At 45.5% G+C, this 27,410-nt stretch overlaps 2 protein-coding genes across 5 annotated transcripts in view; one reads left to right on the plus strand and one right to left on the minus strand.

Moving 5' to 3' along the window:
* The window catches only part of ANKRD27 (ankyrin repeat domain 27), a 55,905-nt gene extending 38,173 nt beyond the window's left edge, over nt 1-17,732 (minus strand). For 3 of the 4 annotated variants that reach the window (XM_073659746.1, XM_073659745.1, XM_073659743.1), the window contains exons 1-2: nt 17,601-17,732; nt 9,890-10,098 (exon numbers count right to left, since the gene is read on the minus strand). In XM_073659746.1, the coding sequence (XP_073515847.1) occupies nt 9,890-9,991 (102 nt within the window). In that variant the 5' untranslated portion in view covers nt 9,992-10,098; nt 17,601-17,732. Of the gene's footprint in view, nt 1-9,889; nt 10,099-17,563 lie in introns of all 4 variants that reach the window. The other variant, XM_073659744.1, reaches the window with a different exon arrangement.
* A 438-nt stretch (nt 17,733-18,170) lies between these two features.
* Nucleotides 18,171-26,915, plus strand: RGS9BP (regulator of G protein signaling 9 binding protein). Its single transcript, XM_073659747.1, has one exon. It carries the CDS (start codon nt 18,539-18,541, stop codon nt 19,250-19,252), a length of 714 nt encoding a protein of 237 aa, XP_073515848.1. The 5' UTR covers nt 18,171-18,538; the 3' UTR covers nt 19,253-26,915.
* Nucleotides 26,916-27,410: the final 495 nt, after the last annotated feature.

Here is a 27,410-nt window from a genome sequence, read left to right on the forward strand (position 1 = left end):
TGTTGCCACCCCCGGGGGGGCAACCGGACCAGTGACCACATCAGCCCCAACAGTATCACCATTACCCACCTCCATCTCACCCTCCACCAAACCAGCAACCACACCACTAGACAATGAATTATCCTCATTCACCTCCACCACCACATTCATTCCTGCTTGACCAGTAACAATGGTGGATGACCTTTTGACCTCCGCATCAGGCACAAGGGGCTCAGTCACCTCCATAGAACTGGAGGCGACCTCACCCCCGGTCTTATGTGTGCCCTCCACATCATCGGTCGGTAATTTCCGCTGTTTGGCATTTGGTATAATGTGCCGCTGATCTCTAGCTGCAGTTAGGCGCCGCTGATCTTTACCATCAGGATCTTCCGGACCAGCGACGCCAACACAAAATAGCACTTTCGTGGGAGGACCGGAACGCTCAGCCCCAACTGCCCCCTCACACTGCCGCCGCTTCTCAACTAAGTGATCAGCGGCAACAGCATTCAGAGGCGCCGAGGCTACCGGAGCTGCCCCCGACACCGGGCTGCTCCCCCCTCCCACTGAGGAGCGCACCACAGCATCGTGGCCTCCCTCACTGTCCAGCCTCTCGGCTGATGCACCTCCTGCTGCGTCCCCACTACTACAAGCAGAGACGGAGCTCTGCGCCTCACTACCGCGCTCTGTAATCTCCCCGCGCCTTTGCACCGAATCCACAGCAGAACCCGGGCTGGGCTGGGCAAAGGGGCTTATACAGCGAGCTGAGCCTGCCCGCGACTCAGGGGGTACATACATAGCTTACCGCTTCCTGCAGCTTTGGCTTGGTCTTCTTTGCCTTTTTGTGGCCCCCAGGTGCCTCTTCTGGTAGATCGTCACCAAGATGGAAGTTTTGGAGGCACACTGGGGACTCCAGGAGCTTAATCTCCGCCATTAGCGCCCCTCCCTGGCCGCTGCTGTCACTGTCCTCCCCAGAGCCGGCAGAACTGCGACCGGATGTCACTGTCGCCTGTCCTGCAGGGAGCTCGCTGCACGTGGCCTGCGGGTGACTTTGCAGGCTGCCAGGTGGGGCTTGCTGCTGGTCATCATCACTCTCATCATCATCCACCTGGCTCTCAGGCTGCAGCCCTATCTGCCTTTGCTCTCTGGTATCAGCCATTTCTCTAAAGCGGTCTTCATTTATAAGTTTTTCTTTGAAAGGACCACTCTGCTCCCTGATGGTGGCTTTCCTAAGTTCCAGGCGTTGAATTTCACTGTTCAGTCTTTTTACCTCGGCTTGGAGTTTTGCCTTCCTTGGTTTGGAGGCCCCCGCAGCTTTGGCGCTTGTGCAGCGCAGCTCCTCCCGGAGCCTCCTGATGAGCTTACTGGCATCTTCATACTCACGGAGGCGGATCATGACCCGGGAGGCATAGGTGGACACAGACTCCCGGGGTCCCTGCAGCGCCCATTCCCTCTCAGGGAGGTCGGCCTCACCTCCGTGAGCACTCAGCTTTCCTTCGGAAGGAGCGCCATCTTGCACGCCGCTGTCAGGCTTTTCCTCCATGCTGGAAGCCTTGCGGCTTCTGGGGGTCTCCACAATCCCGGGGGGAGTAGGAGCCACATTGCTGTGACTCCTGGTGCAGCGTCTCACCCCCGAGTCCTCTGATGTGCAGGCCGGTTGCTGGTTTCTTCTGCCCCCCGCCGGCCTGGTTCGGGAAGCAGAAGCCTGGGACTTGGCTCCATCACTCATCCCAGAAACCCGCTCCCTCCCTGGGAAAGAGAGAAAGCAGGTCCCCAGGTGGAGAGGTGTTGGTTTCTCAGAGATCAGGAGCTCACAGCAGGATCTGCAGCCACCACACCCGCAATCACCACACTGACTAGCAGCTGATCAGAGCTGCACCCAGTATGCTGCTGGTGCAGTCACTGTGTATATACATTACATTACTGATCCTGAGTTACATCCTGTATTATACTCCAGAGCTGCACTCACTATTCTGCTGGTGCAGTCACTGTGTACATACTGTAATGCAGCGGCTTGCGGCATTACTGTAATGGTCCAGGGTGTGTTTTGGCCGACCATGTACCTCCCCAGGTCACATGACTATGACATCGCACAGGTCCTGTGTGTGCACTAGAGGATATATAAACCCTGGTAGATTTGAGGCAGGTGTGTAAGGCGTCAGGCCTGTTCCTGTGTGGGACACCGTTAGCCTAGAGAGGCCTGGTGAAGCCTGAAAGGCAGAGGCTGGATCCGTATGTGTAAGAGATGCCAGTAGCCTTGGAGGGCCAGAGGCTTGGAAGGCAAGAGTCCAGAAAGGCAGAGGCTGGATGTGAGGTGAGACAACATACCAGTAGCCTTTGAAGGAACGAGGGCTGGAGACCCCCATCTGGGAAGCCGTAAAGCCACAATGGTGGCAGAACAAATCTGACTGAAGCAGCTAAAACCCGGCAAACGTAAAACACTGCATTATATGGACGTTGATATAAGTGACTTTGCTGGAGGCTGTAACTGGAGCCAAGTGGGCCTGTCTGCCACTTGAGAGGCTCCTGGACATTATATGTGTATGTCGGCGAGCCACTGAGTTGGACTCGTGATAAGCAGTAGTGAAGTATAATAAACTGCTGGTTTGTGAAATACTGGAAAACGTGGCTGGTGTGCTTTAATTGACCCGCTGCAGCGAGTGTCCCTCAGCATGATGACTAGCGCTGCCTTACATGTGGGGGAGAATGCGGGCAACTGCAGCCCGGTTGCTAGGGGCAACTGCACAGGACGACGAGTGTGGATACAGGCATCTGGCTGTAACTTGGCGGGGTTACGAAAATTGTCCTCGCACTCAAACCTGGTTTGCTGTGGCTCGGCGGGGCCACGAAAAATTTTTCCGGGGAAAGCGGTGAAGTGTCTAGTGTGACTTGTATACCACGACGGCTGTGAACGGAGCAGCAAAAGAAAATGAAGCTATTGAGCGATTAAAGTGCCGGTTAAAACCGCAGCAGGTATTTGAGAAACATCTACAGGACATGGTGCAGGAACGGCAGGAGCTGTGGGCACCGTATAGAATGGCGGCAGTGGACCATTCTGTGAACTCTCCGGGGGCGCCAGTATTGTCCCAGAGTGCCCGGGGAGGTGGTAAGAGATGTTGTGAACTGAGTCCTAAGACTATTGCTGATTTTTTTTGTAAAAATCCCCCTACAAGTGTGGGTGTCCAAAAGGGGGCGGAGTCTCAGAAGGGGGCGGATTTTCACAAGAGCGTGGAGTATAGAAAACCAAAATTTGTTACTGGTTGTGGGTTGGTACTGCCTAAAAATGACGATTTGACCGTTGATAACGGGGTAGCTCCAGTAGAAGGGGTTGACGTCAAAGTGGGAGGTGACCTGTTAGTCCACAACACCATGGGGAGTGACACAGACCCCACAACTGACGGTGACACTACGAAAGTAGAAAGAGAGGTCAGTCAGGAGGAGCTATACGAGGGGAGAGAGTCCCCCTCTCGTCCTCGACGGCACAAGGGCCACAAAAAGGTTGCTCCTGTAGTCTTTGCTGCAAGTGAAAATAAATAAAATGTAGTACTGTGTGCCTTTGTTTCAAGTGTGGATCCTCCTTTAGAGGCAGAAGAGGAGATGACGTTGCCAGTAGCAACCTCCGGTACAGTACTGAGACAGAAGGATCAGGATCTGACAGCCCTGAAAGAGGAGGTGGCCAGTAATGACCAAGAGCTGGAGCCTATCAGGCAGCAGTGTCAGAGTGACGTGCAGAAATTATGGGAAAACCTGGAGAACGTGTCCTCAGACCAGCGGAGCCTGGAGTCTGAACGGCAGAAATATACCAGGTTGTGAGGAACTTACAGCGAGACCTGGAGGGAAGCAACGAGGAAATTATCCAATGGAAGGAAATGCTCCAGGAAATTAAGGAGGACCGCCGCAAAACCAAGGAGGAGGTTTTGCAGTTGAAGCTTGAGAAGGAGGCGCTGCAGGATGAAGTTTCTGGGCGTGAACAAAACCTAGAACGACTGCGCAAACAGTTCAACCGGGAGCGGTGTGAATCCAAGAAGGAATATGGTGAGCGCAGTGGGGAACTGCAACAAATTAAGAGAGACTATGAGGATCTCCTAAGGGTTAAACAAATACTAGAGGATGATAAGGTGGATGCAGAGCACATGCGCCAAGTGGTTGAGACCACTCTGCAGGACACCCGTGATGAAAATGGTGATCTCCGCAGAAAGACCCTAGGTCTGGAAGCGCAGGTAAAGGAGCTGCAGACGTTCTGTGATAATCTCCAGAGGGCAGAGTCGTGCCTTAAGGAAAGAATCAGCAAGATGGAAGCTGAGCGGAAAAAGATGGAGGAGTCTATCGGAGAAGCCGCAGACCAGGACCAGGAGTTGGCCACTGGAGATGGGAGGTATAAAACAAATACCTACTCGAATAATGCAAGCTCGGATGATTTGGTGGATGTAGGAGCAGAGATCAAGGAGCTCAAGGAGTTGCTACAAGCCCATTTGAAGCAAGAGAAGCTTGAGAGACTGGCTGTTGAGAGCAGAGTGGGAGCATTGGAGACAGAGAGGTCTGAGAGAACTCTACTGTTAAAGGAGCAGCTGAAGCAGGAAGAGCTTCAGAGATGGGCTGCTGAGAGGCGAGTAGCTGAGCTAGAGGAAGAAGTTTTCGAGCTCAAAGGTCTCCTAGCAAAGTATCACTCAGTGAACGAGGCCTCCTTGGAGAAGGAAAAGGGCAAACAAGTTGCACTCACTCCCTTATACCATGATAAGGTGGACCTGAGGAGAGCTAAGAGAGTGTTAACAGAAGATAAGTATGAGATGGAAGTGGTCAAGACAAAAATTCTTGAATTCATAGCTGTGAGTCAGCTCAGGGGAAGCATACAGGGTGAAGAAGCTGAAAGTCAGTTGCCCCTGAAACCTGAGCTAGATGATCGTTTGGAAACCACTGGTGAGATAGAAACCTCTCAGTACAAGTGCCTCATAGATGTACCCGAGGATTTGAGGGAAGAATGCACCAGTGAGTCCGTGCATGAAGAGTTTAAGAAGGCCGTGGGAGCCTGTAAGGTGTACTCGACCTCAGAAGCTAAACAGCTGCTGGTCCTGTCCACAACCGAAGTCACGGTGAAGAGGGTGGTGATCCTAAGTGACATGCACTGGCGATGTATTCGCACGAAGCGGTTTGTCCGGTTGAAGACGGAACAAGCCGTTAGACAACTGGAGCTGATGAGGAAGGCTCACAGTCTGCGGGAAGAAGTCATCCGGGTGCCTCATGCTCTGGTGAGAAAGCTCATTGGGAGAAATGGCCGAGCCATGCAGATGATGGTAAAGAAGTCTGGGGTGGTGAAAGTAAGCAGTCCACGTGATCGACAGGACTGGATACCAGATGAAGACGGCATGGTGTCATTCTCCGCTGTAGGAAAGGAAGAGAATCTTGCATATATAAGCATGCTGATGGAGTACCGAGTGACCTACCTGCGAGAGGTAGAACAGTTGAATCTCACCAGACTGCAAATGGAAAGACAGCATCGCCTGAGCAGCAGAAGATGGCAGCCATCTAGAAATTGTGAGACCAGACAGAGAAAGGGCCCCCTAAATAACAGAACAGCTACAGCTGAAGTTAGAGACCTTTCAGGATGTCCTGAGAGTAGTGGGCGTGGGTTTAGAGGTAGTGAGACCTCCAGTAACTCAGGTTTGAGAGGCCCATACAAGCAACCCAATAGAGTAAAGGACCGTACGGAGTCAAACCGGACCTTAGATAGCAGGGCATGTAAGTCACACTGCTGTATAGACCGCTGGGAGTGGGGGAGGTCTGACAAGGTTACGACCCGGAAATGTGACTTGACGAAGTCAGTGATAATGACGGATGGTAGGTCCCTAAGGAATGGGCTAATGTTGATGACTAATGTTCCAGGGGCTGAGCAGCGCAATTGTCAAGTACATGGTCTCGGTGTGAACTGTGGGTTATAAGGTGATAGTATGTGTTCAACCCCACACGTTTGAACAGATGGGGGGGGGGGGGGGATATGTAATGCAGCGGCTTGCGGCATTACTGTAATGGTCCAGGTTGTGTTTTGGCCGACTATGTACCTCCCCAGGTGAATGGTCACATGACTATGACATCGCACAGGTCCTGTGTGTGCACTAGAGGATATATAAACCCTGGTAGATTTGAGGCAGGTGTGTAAGGAGTCAGGCCTGTTCCTGTGTGGGACACAGTTAGCCTAGAGAGGCCTGGTGAAGCCTGAAAGGCAGAGTCTGGATCCTTAGGTGTAAGCGATCCCAGTAGCCTTGGAAGGCAAGAGTCCTGAAAGGCAGAGGCTGGATGTTAGGTGAGACAACACACCAGTAGCCTTTGAAGGAACGAGTGCTGGAGACCCCCATCTGGGAAGCCGAAAAGCCACAGTGGTGGCAGAACAAATCTGACTGAAGCAGCTAAAACCCGGCAAACGTAAAACACTGCATTATATGGACGTTGATATAAGTGACTTTGCTGGAGGCTGGAACTGGAGCCAAGTAGGCCTGTCTGCCACTTGAAAGGCTCCTGGACATTATATGTAATATGCCGGCGAGCCACTGAGTTGGACTCGTGATAAGCAGTAGTGAAGTGTAATAAACTGCTGGTTTGTGAAATACTGGAAAAACGTGGATGGTGTGCTTTAATTGACCCGGTGAGGCGAGTGTCCCCCAGCATGATGACTAGCGCTGCCTTACAATACATTACATTAATCATCCTGAATTACCTCCTGTATTATACTCCAGTGCTGCACTCACTATTCTGCTGGTGCAGTCACTATGTACATACATTACATTACTGATCCTGAGTTACCTCCTGTATTATACCCCAGAGCTGCACTCACTATTCTGCTGGTGCAGTCACTGTGTACATACATTACATTACTGATCCTGAGTTACATCCTGTATTATACTCCAGAGCTGCACTCACTATTCTGCTGGTGAAGTCACTGTGTACATACATTACATTACTGATCCTAGGTTACATCCTGTATTTTACTCCAGAGCTGCACTCACTATTCTGCTGGTGCAGTCACTGTCCTCATCTTAGAAATCTTCACTAGCCTTGAAGACTCCTGACTAATTATTTCATTAAAATTTCTTGCTCTAAGTGAAGAAATATTCATTTATTTTACAACCAGGATGTAATTGCTCGGTGTCCTACAGCTCATTTTGCTATGCGGCAAAATGAGGTGTGTGTGTGTGTGTGTGTGTGTGTGTGTGTGTGTGGGGAAGGCACTTGTAACAGAAGCACACTGCAAGGTATTAATATTATAGGTGGTAAAAAGGGGCAGCAGGCGAAAGAGCCAAAACTAATTATAAAGGTCAGTCATCGACTCACTGCACCCAATGCTGTACGTAAATCATAATGTGTATGTAAATGGTGCGGTGACAAGTCTGCAGGAGGCGAAACTGCAGCCACAGCTGGAGGAAGACGGAGGGGAAACCTACTCGAGCACGAATTTCACTTCCACGTGTTATTTAAAAATTGAAGGCGGCGCACAGACAATGGCAAATCTATGCTACATTTTGAACTCAAGTATCAATCTAATAGGGAATATGACGGTAAGGTGGAAATACTAACAAACATAGCTACTATAATACTGCTCCTATGTACAAGAATATAACTACTATAATACTGCACCCTATATACAAGAATATAACTACTATAATGCTGCCCCCTATGTACAAGAATATAACTACTATAATACTGCTCCCTATGTACAAGAATATAACTACTATAATACTGCTCCTATATACAAGAATATAACTACTATAATACTGCTCCTATGTACAAGAATATAACTACTATAATACTGCCCCCTATGTATAAGAATATAACTACTATAATACTGCCCCCTATGTACAAGAATATAACTACTATAATACTGCCCCCTATGTACAAGAATATAACTACTATAATACTGCTCCTATGTACAAGAATATAACTACTATAATACTGCCCCTATGTACAAGAATATAACAACTATAATACTGCCCCCTATGCACAAGAATATAACTACTATAATACTGCCCCCTATGCACAAGAATATAACTACTATAATACTGCCCCCTATGCACAAGAATATAACTACTATAATACTGCCCCCTATGCACAAGAATATAACTACTATAATACTGCCCCCTATGCACAAGAATATAACTACTATAATACTGCCACTATGTACAAGAATATAACTACTATAATACTGCTCCTATGTACAAGAATATAACTACTATACTACTGCTCCTATGTACAAGAATATAACTACTATAATACTGCTCCTATGTACAAGAATATAACTACTATAATACTGCCACTATGTACAAGAATATAACTACTATAATACTGCCCCTATGTACAAGAATATAACAACTATAATACTGCTCCTATGTACAAGAATATAACAATTATAATACTGCTCCTATGTACAAGAATATAACTACTATAATACTGCCCCCTATGTACAAGAATATAACTACTATAATACTGCTCCTATGCACAAGAATATAACTACTATAATACTGCCCCCTATGTAGAAGAATATAACTACTATAATACTGCCCCCTATGCACAAGAATATAACTACTATAATACTGCCACTATGTACAAGAATATAACTACTATAATACTGCCCCCTATGTACAAGAATATAACTACTATAATACTGCCCCTATGTACAAGAATATAACTACTATACTACTGCTCCTATGCACAAGAATATAACTACTATAATACTGCCCCCTATGTAGAAGAATATAACTACTATAATACTGCCCCCTATGCACAAGAATATAACTACTATAATACTGCCACTATGTACAAGAATATAACTACTATAATACTGCCCCCTATGCACAAGAATATAACTACTATAATACTGCCACTATGTACAAGAATATAACTACTATAATACTGCCCCCTATGCACAAGAATATAACTACTATAATACTGCCACTATGTACAAGAATATAACTACTATAATACTGCCCCCTATGCACAAGAATATAACTACTATACTACTGCCCCTATGTACAAGAATATAACTACTATAATACTGCTCCTATGTACAAGAATATAACTACTATAATACTGCTCCTATGTACAAGAATATAACTACTATAATACTGCCCCTATGTACAAGAATATAACTACTATAATACTGCCCCTATGTACAAGAATATAACTACTATAATACTGCCCCCTATGTACAAGAATATAACTACTATAATACTGCTCCTATGTACAAGAATATAACTACTATACTACTGCTCCTATGCACAAGAATATAACTACTATAATACTGCCCCCCATGTAGAAGAATATAACTACTATAATACTGCCCCCTATGCACAAGAATATAACTACTATAATACTGCCACTATGTACAAGAATATAACTACTATAATACTGCCCCCTATGCACAAGAATATAACTACTATAATACTGCCACTATGTACAAGAATATAACTACTATAATACTGCCCCCTATGCACAAGAATATAACTACTATAATACTGCCACTATGTACAAGAATATAACTACTATAATACTGCCCCCTATGCACAAGAATATAACTACTATAATACTGCCACTATGTACAAGAATATAACTACTATAATACTGCCCCTATGTACAAGAATATAACTACTATAATACTGCCCCCTATGTACAAGAATATAACTACTATAATACTGCTCCTATGTACAAGAATATAACTACTATAATACTGCTCCTATGTACAAGAATATAACTACTATAATACTGCTCCTATGTACAAGAATATAACTACTATAATACTGCTCCTATGTACAAGAATATAACTACTATACTACTGCTCTCGTAGTAGTACGATACTCCTTTTGAGGATGTTTTCAGCACATATATTTTCGCGGTAGCCTTAATATCGTGGCGCTCGTGGATTACTCACAATGCCGTGAACTTCGGCCACTTTATTGATCAGGTCGGGCCTCTGCTTCTGGATCGCCAGGTAGAAAGCGTTGTTCAGGATGTCCTCATCATATAAAGCCATATGGGCTGTCAGTTCCTGCAGCTTCTAGGTAGCAGGGATCTGATCTCAGTCATGTCTGCTCCCCCATTTCTTCTTGATCAGAAAGTGAATCTTCGGGGGAACGTCATCTGCATGAAAAAGAAAAAAAAGATAAAGAGCATGGTCAGTGCAGAGCAGCCCCCAATATACGAGAGAAGGAGGAGACGCTCGGCCGTGAGACGCAAGCAAATCGAGCAAATCTGAGAGTGGATGTGATCAGCGGGAGGCAAACAACAAGAACCATTGATCTCTCTGCCCAGAATATCCCCGGATGTCACCGTTACTCCTAGATACTTTGCCAAATTTTTTTACACATTTTCTAGAAACATCTGCAACAAGACAAAAGGTAAAAAAAATCAAAGAACTCTGCATCCGAGCAATTAGTGGAAGTCATCTAGGAGGAGTCCACATTGATTCCAAGCCATCCACCAGAACGCAGAGGACACCTGCCGACCTCCCGGTAATCAGACAGATGGTGGCTCATCCACGCACGGTTCAGCATTCACAACAACTTATAAATTGGAGGGAAAGACAATTTTTAAGAAACACAGAGCACATCTCAATGAGCTCAGATGCACAGCCCCTCTCCTAAAGATGCACAGCCCCTCCGCTTCCTTGGCGCCCCTTTGCTGGAGGGGACTATGCTCCTAAGGTCGTTGATGAGGGGGTTCAAATGTGCACGGTATTAGTTTTAAAATTGCGGAAAGAATTTTAAAATTTTATTGAATGCTGGACCGTGCATGAATGAGCCATTATGTTAAACCCTTAAAAATCAATGCAACCGCGCCGCAGGCAGCCCCTCTCCCCCAATGCAACCGCGCTGCAGGCAGCCCCCCTCCCCCCAATGCAACCGCGCCGCAGGCAGCCCCCCTCCCCCCAATGCAACCGCGCCGCAGGCAGCCCTCCTCCCCCAATGCAACCGCGCCGCAGGAAGCCCTCCTCCCCCAATGCAACCGCGCCGCAGGCAGCCCCCCTCCCCCAATGCAACCGCGCCGCAGGCAGCCCCCCTCCCCCCAATGCAACCGCGCCGCAGGCAGCCCCCCTCCCCCCAATGCAACCGCGCCGCAGGCAGCCCTCCTCCCCCAATGCAACCGCGCCGCAGGAAGCCCTCCTCCCCCAATGCAACCGCGCCGCAGGCAGCCCCCCTCCCCCAATGCAACCGTGCCGCAGGCAGCCCCCCTCCCCCCAATGCAACCGCGCCGCAGGCAGCCCTCCTCCCCCAATGCAACCGCGCCGCAGGAAGCCCTCCTCCCCCAATGCAACCGCGCCGCAGGAAGCCCTCCTCCCCCACTGCAGTCATGCTATATGTAGCCCTTAAAGAATACAGCGCCACACGACACCATTTAATAAGACTGCATTGGGAGTATCGAGCTGTGCAATCACGCTGCATACTGCCCCCATACTCCTTAACACAACCATGCCACATGTTGCCATTTAATGTGACTGTCTGGGTAAGGGTTTGTTTTTTTGTTTTGTTTTTTTGATTGCAGTCTAAAAGTTTCATAAAAAGACTTTGATATGCGATCCAATTTCTTATTCCACATATTTTGATATGTAAATGAGCTGTTAAGATCTATGGGCAGGACATAGATCTCCCTGAGAATCTGCCTCCAGAGCTTATCACCAGTGTGAGACATGTAATGACCGATAGTCTGCTCTCCTGAGCTACATATCTTTCATTTACAATAAGCTCTGAAGGCAGATTCTCGGGGAGATCCATGTCCAGCTCATAGATCTTAACAGCTCATTTACATATTAAGAAAAAAAGTGAATTTCTGTGAGATAAGACATCGGATCGCCGAGAACCAGGTATAATTTTATTCGGCTTTCTATGACCGGCGTGGACATATAGACTGCTTAGGAGGGTTTATCCTACTGACCGATTCCCTTTAAGACAAGTGGCGCCCGTCCCTCTGCTCCATTCAGTCTTTTCTGCTGTATAATGACTCTTTAATGGAGCGCTTACTCTGCAAAACAGCGGCTCGCTGCCAACACCGCCCAGAGTTGGTTTGCTATCCCTCCCAGCATGCACTGCAGGGACCTCTCTTGCACTTAGCGATGGTTAGTGATTTAAGTATTGGATTGTACATTGATTTTTTTTTTTTCTTGCCGTGTTTGCAAAGAGTAAAAGAAATTCATTAAACTTCTTGGTCAACAAGATCTATTGTGATATCCCAGAGCTACACTCTTAAAAGGAAACTTTATCTGTGCAAGCTCTCTATTGGGCACGACTACACCCGAGAAGTGGCCTTTAAGTGCAAAAAAAAAAAAAAAAAAATTGAACCCCATCTAGATACCCCAGGTAAAAGTAGAATTCTGCTAAATTGGCTCCTAGTGGGAGGGTCATTTAGAACAAGCCAATTTCAAGCATTCTGATTGGTCCGATTTAAAAATAACAGTCTGTGCAGTTAGAATTTAAGGTTGATCAAGAGTTTGGGGATATTTTATTTGCTCAAGCAGCCTCCACCATGCTTTACACTGTAGCTGTGCTTGCTGCGAAAGCTTAGGAAGAGAGAGTTTAGCATACAAGTAGCTTGTCAATAAACATCCTATTTCACAAATTCCTAGTTGATGAATGTGTGACTGTTGGGGCCCCCAAAAATCACGAGAACAAGTCCCAAGAATGGAGCGATGATGAAGGTGTGCGACACGGCTCTAGTCACTGTCTGCAGCGGTGGTGGTTGCCAATGCGTATTATGCCTCCATGCACACAAGGGGCCCCCATTTTGGGCAGCTGGACCTCCTCCGATCATACATTTACTACTTATCCTGCGTGCAGGTGAAAAACGTTGTTTAGAGGACGACCCCTTTAATATGGGACGAGCTATAAGATCACAGCAGGATTCGAATTTCCCAACATTTTGCAAGCCCTCCAAGCGAAGGACAAGCAAAAATTTGTGCAAAAGTCCGGTCCCTCTTAAAGGGTCTAGTCTAAAAGGGACGGGCGCCAAGAAGATAAACGTCACCTTTAGCCAATGCATCCGATTCTCATGAATGACATTTGCAAAGGAAATCTCTTATAATGATGTATTATGCCGAGTGACAACATTTCCTTACGCCCGCCGCGGTCCAGATGGCCGGAGGGAAGTAGGTTATTTGGTTGATCGGCCTTTTGTATTTTTTGGGGGGGGGATAGAAGATTACACATGGCAAATAACTAGCTGTAAGCCTCTTACTGCCGGCACGAGCGCAGCTGTCGCACAGAACGGGGACAATTTCTAGCTGCTATGACCTGGGACTTGATTCCATCCCAGAAATCAAAGGGTTAAGAAGAAGGAGAACGGCAATTAGGATTTTTTTTTTTTTTCTGCTTCTCAAATTAAAATTTCGAGTTAGAGTTAAATCCATTTTCTGTATCACCTAGACATGCTGGGAGTTGTAGTATCATCAGGAGATGCACAGATTGTCACTGTATCCAGGATCCTCCTAGTTTGCTACAACGTATTGGTGCGGAGTCAATTAAATACAAATGTAACAAATGCCGACAATCAGTGAGAAGTGTCCGACCGCCACAAAACAAAAAAGTGTTAAAAGTTGTAAACTTTTTCTGCACCTTGGGAGTCACGCAAAACTTTTTGCTACATTTAATTTTTATCACTTTCTAAAAATTGTTATCACTTCCCAGCATGCATTGCTGCTTCGGCCATTGTCCAATAGCATGTCTGCCCTGAAATGAAAGCCCATCTCTCTGTTCAGCCTGTATAGAGACTGGAAAGCAGGATCAGAAAGACCGAGCCCCCGGCCCCTTAACTTCCAGTAGATAGAGACCAATCCGCCAAACCCCTTTCCGAGACACCGAACTCCCCCCACACCTCCAATCCTCCGGTACAAGCATCGAGCCCCCCATCACCCCAATACAAACACCGAGCCCCCCAAATTCCAGTACAGACCAAGCCCCTGATTCCCCCCCACCTTCCGGTAAAGACCTACCCCCAGAACCCACCTCCCCCCCCCCCCCCCAATCTTCCGGTTGAGACAGAGCCCTCCAAACTTCCAGTAGAGACCGAGCCCCTCATCTCCGCCAACTTCGGGTAAAGACTGGACCCCCCCCCCCTTCAACCTCCAATAGAAACTGAGCCCCTGCTCCCCCTCATACCAGTAGAGACAGAGCTCATGATCCCCCCAGCTTCCGGTAGAGATTGAGTCTACACCTATATCCGGTAGAGACAGAGCCCCTCATATCCCAAACCTTATAGTTCAGACCAAGGCCCCACCCCCAACTTTTGGTAGAAGCAAAGCCATACTCAAAACTTCCTATAGGGAGAAATCCGGCCCCCACCTCCTGTACTCTGTCTCGGGGTCTTTGCTGTTAGTGGCGGATTACACTTGACAACAGGCAGTCACAGACCCCCCCTCCCCGGCCGCAGTCAGAGACCACATGTACAAAAGCCTCAGCGTCAGGATACATGTGAGACGCGGACAGGAGCCACGGGGGGCACCACAGACAGGAGCCACGGGGGGCACCACAGACAGGAGCCACGGGGGCACCGGTGGCCCATTCATGGCTGCACTCCAGCAGCGCTTCCCTTGGCACAGCAGGAATAAAGGATAAATTATTTACTCCCCTAAACTCCCAGAATCCCCTGCACCTCGGCGGCACTGACCCATTTGACAAAGCGAGAGAGAAAAAAAAAATGACTTTCACAAAGTACCTAAATATTTTACGCCTCCGGTCAAAAATAGAACAGTGAAAAGAGGGCAAAGAATAAATATGGAGAAGACAAAACCGTGTCACGAGGAAGAGCCAGTATGCCGCAGACCGCTGCCAATACATTTCATATTACCCTCAAGCATCGTAATTCAGGAAAAGAATTCCAGAACTGCAGTGTAGACCGACACATGGGAAATTACTGGAAGCGTCCATGAGGCACCGTATGAAGCACTTCAAGGCACCATATATAGGGGAGCTACATTGCATCATTATGTATATAACACTGCACAATAATAACGAGGCACAGTACGGCGCCATCTACTGTACAGTGACGATGAGACACAAGGAGTTGCTTTGTATACAGATATATACAGGTGCATCGCACTAAATTAGTATACCATCAAAAAGTTAATTTATTTCACTTCTTCAATACAAAAAGTGAAACTCCTATATTATCTAGAGTCATTACACACAGAGGGATCTATTTCAAGTGTTTATTTCTGTTAATGTTGATGGTTATGGCTTACAGCCAATGAAAACACAATAATCATTATCTCAGTAAATGAGAATAATTAACAAAAAACACCTGAAAAGGCTTCCTAAGAATTTAAAAAGGTCCCTTAGTCTGTTTCAGTAGGCTCCATAATCATGGGAAAGACTGCTGACTTGACAGATGTCCAGAAGGCAGTCATTGACACTCTCCACAAGGTCCCAGAGTCTGGAGGAAGAGTGGAGAGGCCACAGTCCAAGCTGCTGGAGGTCTAGTGTGAAGTCTCCACAATCAGTGATGGTTTGGGGGCCATGTCATCTGCTGGTGGAGGTCCACTGTGTTTTATCAAGACCAAAATCAGCGCAGCCGTCTACCCGGACATTGTAGAGCACTTCATGCTTCCCTCTGCCGACAAGCTTTTTGGAGATGGAAATGTCATTCTCCAGCAGGACTTGGCCCCTGTCCCACACGGCCAAAAGTACCAATACCTGGTTTACACACAACAGTATCACTGTGCTTGATTGGCAGCAAACTCGCCTGACCTTAACCCCATAGAGAATCTATTATAGAGAATCTATGGGGTATTGTCAAGAGGAAGATGAGAGACCCCAGACCCAACAATGCAGACGAGCTGAAGGCTGCTATCAAAGCCACCGGGGCTTCCATAACCCCTCAGCAGGGCCACAGGCTGATCGCCTCCATGCCACATTGCTGCATTGATGCAGTAATTGATGCACAAGGAGCCCGACCAAGTATTGAGGGCATTTACTGAACATACATTTCAGTAGGACATTTTGGATTTTAAAAACATTTTTCAAGCTGTTGTTATAAAGTATTCTAATTTACTGAGATAATGACTTTTGTGTTGTCATTGGCTGTAAGCCATAATCATCAACATTAACAGAAATAAACACTTGAAATAGATCACTCTGTGTGTAATGTCTCTATATAATATAGGAGTTTCACTTTTTGTATTGAAGAACAGAAATAAACTAATTTTTTGATGATATTCTAATTTAGTGAGATGCACCAGTGTATGTGTGATATATATATATATATATATATATATATATATATATATATATATATATATATATATATATATATATATATATATATATATATATATATATATATATATATATATATATATTAGTGATGAAGTCGATGGCGGCTCCTTATATAGTTAGACCCCAGAGATTATCTAGCAGTACCACTCATGGCCACTATACAATGGAGGGCTCACTAAGGCGCCATCTACTGCACAGCGCGGCGTAATGAGGAGGCACAGTACGGCGCCATCTACTGCACAGCGCGGGGTAATGAGGAGGCACAGTACGGCGCCATCTAATGCACAGCGCGGGGTAATGAGGTGGCACAGTACGGCGCCATCTAATGCACAGCGCGGCGTAATGAGGAGGCACAGTACGGCGCCATCTACTGCACAGCGCGGCGTAATGAGGAGGCACAGTACGGCGCCATCTACTGCACAGCGCGGGGTAATGAGGAGGCACAGTACGGCGCCATCTACTGTACAGCACGGGGTAATGAGGAGGCACAGTACGGCGCCATCTACTGCACAGCGCGGGGTAATGAGGAGGCACAGTACGGCGCCATCTACTGCACAGCGCGGGGTAATGAGGAGGCACAGTACGGCGCCATCTACTGTACAGCGCGGGGTAATGAGGAGGCACAGTACGGCGCCATCTACTGTACAGCGCGGGGTAATGAGGAGGGTATTGCAGGCTCCCTCCCATTCACTTCTATAGGACAGAGCTTGCAGTACCACTCATGACCACTATACAATGGAGGGCGCTGTGACCCCTTTAGATCAGTTGATTAGTAAAGGTTTGGGCTCTCGATCAATCAATTGATTTAAGGGACCCTTAACCCCTTCCCGTCTGGACTTTTTGTTTTGTTTTCCGTACGAGTTGTACTTTTGAACGACACCATTCGTTTTACCATGTGATGTATTCGGAAAATATATTATATTATATTATATATATATATATATATATATATATATATATATATATATATATATATATATATATATATATATATATATATATATATACACACACACACACATTTTCAGCAGCATGCAAGGGGTTAAGCAACCGGGCTAGCTGCCGTGAAGGGGTTAAGAAAAATTAAAGGGGTATTCCAACCCAAACTTGTGCGGCTCTTTCCATTCACTTCTGTGGGAGTGGCCACCCGCCTCTTGCACAACTACAAGTCCCAGCAGGAGCAGAGAGCTAAATGTCGATGCATGCTGAGAGTTGTAGTGCCACATCAGCTAAAAAGCCACATATTTTTTGACCTCACCCTTGGGAGCCCCTTTAATTGTTGCTCCTGGTCACATGACCCTTAAAGTAACCGGGACACAAGCAGACTCAAAAAAAAAACCAACCTTCGTGTAGAGGAAGAATGACAGTTCCTGTACTCACTCAGCACTGACACATCCCGCCGGCCGCTCCTCAGTAGGAGCCGCTCTCCTCTACCACAGGTCCCCGGAGCACAGCACAGAGCAGAGAGGACAACACTGACGACAGCCAATCACTACCCGTCTCAGCTTAACTGACACTCCTCTTAACCAATCCAAATGCGCCAGGGGCGGTTCTATGAAATGCTGAGCCGCTTGAGGGCGTTGATGCGGTGACGTCACTGAAACGCAAGTACCGGCGGCCATCTTTGATCCTGGCACACGAAAATCTTTTATTTTGCATTAAAATAGATTAAAATGAAATATTTCCCCCTGTATTTATAATGGTAAGAGTATATATAGTGCTCAAAATCAAATATACGAACTGTGTACTGTTTAAGTAGTCAAGTGCACAAAATGAGAGCAGGAGAGTAATGATTAACTCATCAATAAAAGGCAGGGGGTTAGAAAAGTTCTGTATTTGTAATCATGATTCAAGTGAAAAGTTGACAGTGAACCGTTTTGTCCACAACAAAGATGGCGGCTGCAGAGTTAGAGCTCCCTCCTCCCTGGTGAGTGTTGTCCTCACGTGACTCCTGCAGGTGGTGACTATTCCAGGCTGTGCAGAGCTGAGAGCAGGATGCATGGACAGCTCCAGGAGGATGCAAGAATGAAGATCTGTGTGATGGATGCCGGACGCAGTCGTAGACTTACACTCTATTTAAAAGGAGATTATTGAGATTTGGAAGTTTGCATTTGAAGATTTTTTTAGAACCAAAAAATAGAACTGACTTGCAGAAGAATATTGCATGATTTGCACACAGACCGTTGCGTCCTTCCACTGCCAAAAGATGCAAAACTTCCAGGACGTTTCCATAAATATCCTCCGGACGGAGTCCCATCCCCTCGGCCGTGTTTGAGGGTTCCTCCAGATTCTGTATCGCTTGGGATTGCAAGGTTGAGATGTTGAAAGAGGAGGGCAAGGCGTTACTGGATGCTCTGAATAAGGTGACGGCATGCTACAGACATCTGGTCCTCACCATCGGTGGCACCGCCGACTCCCAGAACCTACGTGAAGAGCTGAAGAAGACTCGGCAGAAAGCCCAGGAGTTGGCGGTGGCCAATAGGAACAGTCTGACCAGCACCCTCAAAGACACCAGTCTTAGCAAAGAGGACAAGGCTGAGTTTGAGAGACTATGGGTCATCTTCTCCACATGCATGGACCTCCTAGAGACGGACATGAGAAGAGCTCTGGAACTCGGGCATGAGTTCCCGTTAAACATCCCCAAAAAGCATCTCATTCAGTCCGGAATGAGTGGTGGCACCTCAGGGGTGGCCGCCAGGGCTATTAGCGTCCAGAACATGAAATATGATGGGGAGCACAACATAGACGTGATGGACCTCAAGGACCTGGAGAACGAGATCCTGCAGGTGGATGAGATGATGCACGAGATGGAAATGAAAGTTGGGGTTCCTCAGTGGACAGTGGAAGCCAAGCAGAACCCCGGAGCTGAACTCAGGTGTGCAACCAGTGGCGGGGCATTGTCTCCTGGCACCATATCTGCAGACGAGCACAAGGCTATTTGTGATTTGAGTAAACTTTTGGCTGGGGTGGTCTTTAGTGCCGTCCTAATTCTTGCCATCGTACTAGCCGTCTGTGTGGTCAAACTTTCGTGAGCCCAGATGATATCGCCATGGATTATTTATTTATTTATTTATTTTGCATTTAGCCAAAAATGTTATGATTCACCTTGACAATGGTCACAGACCCCGGCACCTGGCAGAAGGACCAGTCATTGGGTAACATTACTGCATTTTGTACATTGACATATTCTGGAACCTGCTGCTGATGGATCCGACCTTTTAATCCAGATTTATCATCCCATCTGCCAACTGCACATCTCCACGGGAGGATCCGAGTTCCTTTTCCCATTTCTTCTTCTTTCGGCAAATGTTAACCCTTTCATACATGATTTTTTTGTTGTTGTTTTTTTAAGTTTAGCTCTAGCATGACATTTTAGGTTTGGAAGATTGCTTGATCGGTAGATTTCTTACCAAATGAAATGCCATCTTTCCGTTTGCACTAGCACCACTAAAATCCTTAAAATCGCGGTGTTAACCATTTCATTGCAAAGGCATATACTGACCCCAACAGGCAGCTAAAGGGTCTGAGCCCGTCTGCATGCATGCCGTGTTGTTTGTGCATTATCTACTTCCCAGCCGTGCATGGTATTTACTGCAGATGACTATATTCTCATGATTTACGAATTGGGACCTTACAATAACCTTGGAACTAACAGTCTTCCATCTAACACAAGCACGGCACAGATCTAGGAGAAGCCTGCGGGGCTTGTTATATAAGAATGAGATGGCTTCCCAGAGATATTGTGCAAGTGCTGAATAATTGCAATACTCCACTCTACATAGGGCATTTTAAGCGACTTGGAAAATATTCCATTATTTGCCGCCCTGATGGATAGTAACAGAGTTTTCTGCATCCTCACCACACCTGTGCTTTAATAGTAGATAGAAAATACCGTAATAATATAGCAAACCACAAAAAATAAGTATTCCTATTCCTCTTCTAAAATTATATTTGTTTTTTTAACACTAAGGTTATTATCATATGTCAACATATATTTATATAGGGGGGGGGTGGAATAACCTTTTAAATGTTGACGTTTCCACCTCCGCCTGATGTGACTATGTAGAACACATTTCTCAGTACGTGATTTGATATCTGATGCTTCCATGTACAGAAGTTTCGTCGTCTGTTGTGACCGTAAATAAATCTACCGTACGCTGCTGTATTGTAAATGTTGGAAGTTCTTCAGATTTAGAAACTGGGGTTCATGAACTGAGCACAATTGGTCTTTTCATTTTCTAATATACTGTGTGTTAAAAATTTGGTCCCCAAAACTATGATTTCAGAGGGTTGTGGGCAGTTATTATCTGTTAACATGAGGCTCACTTGCTTTTTAGGCTGGGTTCACATTCGTTCATCTGCAGACGTATGGCGTATGTGTCAGACATATGCATTAAAAACGTAAGCAAATGCAATCCACCTATATTTCAACATGTACGTTTAATATATGTAATCCATCCCTCTCTATATACCTTTTTCTTTCTTTATTAAGTGTCCTTTTTTTTACAACTGTTTTCAATTGCTTACATAGACCTCCCCCTCCTGGGTTTCGGCACCAATTCTTTGGGGAGGTGTACAGGGGGGGTATCCAAGTGAATAAACCTTTTGTTTCCTTTCAAATTTATTAAAAACGTTTAAGTCAGACAAATTGAAACTTACTTCTTTAGAGCTCCCACAGACAGCCATGAAACTTTGTCATGGACTGTCCGCGGGTTTCCTGACTTAGACTCGACAGTTTCATGTATGCCAGTTTGCTTTTAAGTTTGGGTTGGGAGATCCACGGATAGTCGGTACATTGCGGTCGGTGCTCAGACCGAGTTTCACGGATGACTGTAGGAGCCCTTACGTTTAAATATGTCTCCCTTTGAGAATAATGGAAAGAAAAAAAAGTATATGTCTGCTATACTTTTTTTTTTCCAGGGGCACGGAGCGCATTCAACGCCGCTTTTTTATACGTTCCCAAACAATGCAATATTATGGAACCTGACAAAACCTTGTCAAAAGAACATTTTTATTTATTTTTTTTTACTGTGTCTTGCCTATCTTAGTAAATGGATACACTGCCATATATGTCTGGATAAACTTTTTGCAGTTCAGGTGTAAACCTTCAGTGGAATGCACCGTATAAATGTGAACCTAGCCTTCGTTTGTTATGCCAAATCGGTTTCACAATAGGCACCATTGACACCTAGCTTACCCCAAAGGGGACTATTGGGTTATATTGAGATGCGGTATTTTGACGTTATAAATAATGCTGCACTATATTTCCCATAAATAATGACATTCCCCCCACACCCAGGCATGTCTTTGTATACACAGTAAGAGGAGTATCTAAAAGGAGTCACAAAAGGCGCCAAAAAATACTATCGCTGTGCGCCATTATTTGCTGCAAAATATTGATGTGAATTACACTGGCCGTGAGGTGATGTGAGAAAGTGCTTGAAGCAAATTTACCGTTCCACGTGCACCATGTTGATAAATTTACCGATAACATTTTATCTGTCTCACAGGTCTGCTCAGTTATTTGAACAACATTTACTAAATCCTTAAGAAGCCCTTATAATCTTATCCTAGTGGCTGTAGCCATTTTGTTTGTGACCGATCTCAGAGAATATGGCCTTGTTAGAAATGGCAAATTGCTTCATTCTAGGGAAAAATATGGAGGCTCATCACTGGTTGCTATGGGAACAAGACCACATCTCTGGTTGCCGTGGGTGCAAGGCCTAACTTTTGGTTGCTATGGGAGCAAGGCCTCATCTCTGGTTGCTATGGGAGCAAGGCCTCATCTCTGGTTGCTATGGGAGCAAGGCCTCCTCTCTGGTTGCTACGGGAGCAAGGCCTCATCTCTGGGTGCTACTGGAGCAAGGCCTCATCTCTGGGTGCTACTGGAGCAAGGCCTCATGTCTGGTTGCTAATGGAGCAAGGCCTCATGTCTGGTTGCTAATGGAGCAAGGCCTCATGTCTGGTTGCTAATGGAGCAAGGCCTCATGTCTGGTTGCTAATGGAGCAAGGCCTCATGTCTGGTTGCTAATGGAGCAAGGCCTCATGTCTGGTTGCTAATGGAGCAAGGCCTCATGTCTGGTTGCTACGGGAGCAAGGCCTCATGTCTGGTTGCTACGGGAGCAAGGCCTCATCTCTGGTTGCTACGGGAGCAAGGCCTCATCTCTGGTTGCTACGGGAGCAAGGCCTCATCTCTGGGTGCTATTGGAGCAAGGCCTCATCTCTGGGTGCTACTGGAGCAAGGCCTCATCTCTGGTTGCTACTGGAGCAAGGCCTCATCTCTGGTTGCTACTGGAGCAAGGCCTCATCTCTGGTTGCTACGGGAGCAAGGCCTCATCTCTGGGTGCTACGGGAGCAAGGCCTCATCTCTGGGTGCTACGGGAGCATGGCCTCATCTCTGGGTGCTACGGGAGCAAGGCCTCATCTCTGGGTGCTACGGGAGCAAGGCCTCATCTCTGGGTGCTACGGGAGCAAGGCCTCATCTCTGGTTGCTACGGGAGCAAGGCCTCATCTCTGGTTGCTACGGGGGCAAGGCCTCATCTCTGGTTGCTACGGGAGCAAGGCCTCATCTCTGGTTGCTACGGGAGCAAGGCCTCATCTCTGGTTGCTACGGGAGCAAGGCCTCATCTCTGGTTGCTACGGGAGCTAGGCCTCATCTCTGGTTGCTACGGGAGCTAGGCCTCATCTCTGGTTGCTACCGGAGCAAGGCCTCATCTCTGGTTGCTACCGGAGCAAGGCCTCATCTCTGGTTGCTACCGGAGCAAGGCCTCATCTCTGGTTGCTACCGGAGCAAGGCCTCATCTCTGGTTGCTACCGGAGCAAGGCCTCATCTCTGGTTGCTACCGGAGCAAGGCCTCATCTCTGGTTGCTACCGGAGCAAGGCCTCATCTCTGGTTGCTACCGGAGCAAGGCCTCATCTTGGGTTGCTACCGGCGCAAGGCCTCATCAATGAATAGAAATAGCTGCAATAATAGAAATATGTATTGAATTATTCAGTATTAATTTCATAAAATCACCTAAAGGGATGGGAATCTAAACTATCCATGTCCCTATATCCAACAAGGGCACACAGATGTCATGGAGGCAGGTCCCCTTCCCCTACTGAACTTACATCTATGAGACAGAAACAAGTGTAAAATGTCCACCAGGTCTGGCTAAATCAACAGTCTAATGGGGTGTCTGGAACTGGAGCAGGTCCTGTTACCTATATATTGCACTTATATTTAACCCTTAAAAGGAACCAGCCAGCACATTTTTACATATGGCAGTTTTGATATGGCTGTGTAGGTGCTTGTTCCTAAATAAAAATGACACCTTTTTTATAGAGATACGATGTGCCAGTCATGAGAAATCTAGTGTAGAAGCCATATGCAAATGTTAAAGGAAGTCCACTGGGGGCGTGTCAATGCACGAGGACTCTCCCCAGTGCACTTGCATATGGCTTCTACACTCGATATCTCATGACTGGCACATCGGAACTTTACAAGAAAGGTATCATTTTTATCGGGGAACAAGCACCTACCCAGCCGTACCACTACTGCCATAAGTAAGAACATGCCAACATACTCCCTTTAAGGTCAGGTGACCGTAATATTTTCATGCACAGAGCAAGACGATACAAGGTTGAGCACAAATGCACCGGATCACGCTGCACGATAAAAGTGTAAACTGCACTATTACCATACTACTGGCAATGTCATATACTGTATATGACCTGTATTCTGTTGGGTAGGGACTGTCATATATTTATACCCGTATTACTCCTATTGGACGTTACTCTGCTTTATCCCGCAAAGTGGCCCTTGCTTCCATTCACATGCCTCTTCTGTGCCAAATGCACTCTTGGCCCTCTTTCCACGCAAGCTATGTGTTTCCCATAGACTTTAATGGAAAGTGCATGCACACTTGGCCAGTATTTCACCCGAAATCCTCATTTTCAGGATTAATGGCATCTTTGCTGTCAGACCCCTATAGATTACGCATTTATATGGTACTAATGTATCCTAAAATTTCACCACATCTTTCCATGGATATTGTCTGGCATTGCAGCTTGGCTTTATTGAATTAAATGGGATTGAGCTGCAATACCACAGACAACCTGTGGACAGGGTTGGCGCTGTTTCTGGAAAAAAAAAAAATGCAGGCATGTTTAATGTGCGTGTGAACGAGGTCAATACAAATTTTGCAAATTCATATGCAGATTGTTACATATGTGTTGCTGTATATAATATACGTATAGTTTCAAAAATATTTATAGCAATATAGGTATACAAGGTAACATTTTATGTGCCATAAATAAATTGGGCGTCTGGAGTATATTTGTGCAAAGTTTCGCAACTTTTTTTTTTAAAGTCTCAATTGATAAATCAGCCAAAAATATAAGGAAGAAGATAGCTAATTATATATATATATATATATATATATATATATATATGTGTAAACAAATAGAAGAAACTTTTTAGCGACTTTTTAGAAAGTCGCAATTGTTGAATAAGGGAGAAGCACCTGAAAAACAGAAGCAAAAAAATAAAATAAGCAAAACTATAAAAGAGATGTAAAAAGGCACAAAATAAAAGAAAATAAAAAAAGGCGAAAAACGACAACACCAAAAACCAGACAAAAAAATGCGCAAATTTAAAGGCATGATGCGATTACGTGATCGTTCTGCCGAGAATGGTAGGGAAGCATTCGAGCGCCTGTGCAGGTTGGGTCTTATGGATTGCGGCATAAAAAAAAAAAAAGTTTTGCGATGAATTATTTATACCGTCCTGCTTAATTATTAAAACTCTCATTCTTCTCCTCTCATCATACTCGGTGGTAGATGAGACCGGAACGCCATTCTTCATGCATCTCCCATGGTTTCCTGCCATGACGGAGACTCCTCGTCTACATAATGGAGTAATTGCAATGTGACATGAGCAAATTGATCCATCCAATTTACATTGCCCAATATGGTTGGCCAATCAATTTCCACCAACTTTTTTTTTTGCCACAGATTTGTAAGTCTAGAAACCGGATTATCTATTTGATCTTTAAAGGTGTATTCCCAACGCTAGGATTTTATGTACGGTGGGCTTGTGATGATGGTGGGGGGTTGTAAAGGGTCTTTTGAGTTTGAAATTCTATTTTAAAATACCCTGGTCAGGTCATTTTCTGTTAATAAAAGGGGGACCACCATCAAAGCGTCTCTTCTCTTTGGAGGACCAACCCATCATCATCATGAATCGCATGCATTTTTTGGCCAAAAAAAAATCATTATTGCAATTGGGTTTCCGTTATTATAATTTGCAGAATGAGTTAACTGAGATTCCATCAGTGAGCTGGTTCTAAGAGTTTATACCTCTTTTATCTGTCTTTGAACTCCTTTGTGCTGATTTTATGCCCACAGACCACATCAAAGTTGTACTGAACTCTGATGCAGTCATAAAACAAAAAAATCATTATTGCAATTGGGGTTTCCATTATTGCAATTTGCAAAGTGAGTTAACTGAGATTCCATCAGTGAGCTGGTTCTGACTGAGAGTTTATAACTCTTTTATCTGTCTTTCTTAGAGCTCCTCTAATTTTATGCCCGCAGACCACTTCAAAGTTTGAGCTGAACTCCAATGCAATCATAAAACAGCTGAGACAGATAAGAGTTAAACTCTCATTGAGAATGAGCTCCCTGATGGATTCTCAGTTAACTCATTCTGCAGCCAGGAAACAGTGACTGTAAAAGCTAAATGGTGCAAAATTTTAAATGAAACCCATTTACAAATATTATTTTTATTTTATTTTTAGCCCAAAATACATACATTTAAGCGGAAAAAAAAATCCCCCTTAAGGTGTTCATATCCTTCAAGCAAAAGTCAACCTTGTCATCTCAATCCAGTCTGTACTAATTGGGCTAGATGACACAATGGTAATGATCTCACATTTGATTGTCTGCCACCTAGAGGTCATATTGTGGTACTGCATATTATACTTATTTTAGGTTGAACAATTTCAGAATTTTTCTCCCAAGTAGAAATCAAATTTTTATTTATTTTCGTCTCCTGTCTTGCTTAATATTTTTTTTTTCCTGCTGAGAACTAAAATTGACATTTCAGTATTGATCCCCCGACTTTCTTTATATATAATTTATTTATTCACTGATTATATAATTTATATTTTTTACTGTTTAGAGAAATTGAATAATGAATTAGTTCTGTAGAAAATAGATTAAAGTTTGTTTTTAACCTTGGATCTGACACAGAGCTGCTCTGCTCACCCTAAATTATACAGTAGATAAGTGGTCCCCAAGTCGAGGTTATGTCGCCTTTGCAAAACCACAACTCCCAGCATGCTGGGAGTTGTAGTTCTGCAACAGTTCACAACCCCCAATTTGAAGGTGACTGCAGAAGAGCATAGCAGCAAGTGTCATGGCCAAGGTAACCCAACATCCGTGCCTGGTTTCCATGAATATCACATAGCCCCTGGATTGATTGCAGAGTATATATGTATACAGCTGACAGTACGATCTGAGGGGTGACCACGTCTGGCACTTTCATTGCCTTATGTATTATTTGTATATGTCTCCATGGAATTCACTAATGTCTATTATGTGTGCCTGACACCTAGTCACTGTGTGGGGTCCCGGTTTTGGTTATGGGGGTGGGTTAATGAAAACCGCCCTGTCTGTGATAATAAAGTTACTGACACCGAGTTTTCCTACCACGACCGGAGTGTTCATTTCTTTTCGCGTCCTTGATTCGCAGAATTGATGGGAGTCCCATTGGTTGCCATTAAGGGGGTGTCCCAATCTGGGGAGTACTGATTGCTGGGGGTCCAACCGATCCCAAGATTGGGGGCTTTGCAGTGTCTTTTTAGAATGGTGCAATTGCCGCACACCTGCTCCATCCATTTTCGGAGAGAGCAGTCTGTCCTGTAGGCAATGATTAGAGCCGTAGCGTATATGTGCTGGCGCATGCTCCATTCTAGAGGGGCACTTTAGATCCTTTTTCTGTAAAATGATGGGGGTCCCAGCAGTCGAACCCACCCCCCCCCGCGATCAGCAAACTCTCATGGATTGGCGACAATTTTCCAAATCTGGACTATTCGTTTAGGCTACAATCAAATCCGCCGAGTTTTTCCAAGCAGAAATCGCTACTTTTTGAAAGAGTTTTTCTTTTTTTCTGAAAAGTTTTGGAAAAGTTTTTTTTGCAGCTTTCT

The sequence above is a fragment of the Phyllobates terribilis genome, unplaced genomic scaffold, assembly GCF_046119375.1.
Source record: "Phyllobates terribilis strain yellow unplaced genomic scaffold, ASM4611937v1 Scaffold_14__1_contigs__length_39327217, whole genome shotgun sequence".
Lineage (NCBI taxonomy): Eukaryota > Metazoa > Chordata > Amphibia > Anura > Dendrobatidae > Phyllobates > Phyllobates terribilis.

Excerpts from the sequence above, each read along its gene's own strand:
- RGS9BP (XM_073659747.1), top strand. The coding sequence starts at position 18,539 with ATGTTGAAAGAGGAGGGCAAGGCGTTACTGGATGCTCTGAATAAGGTG.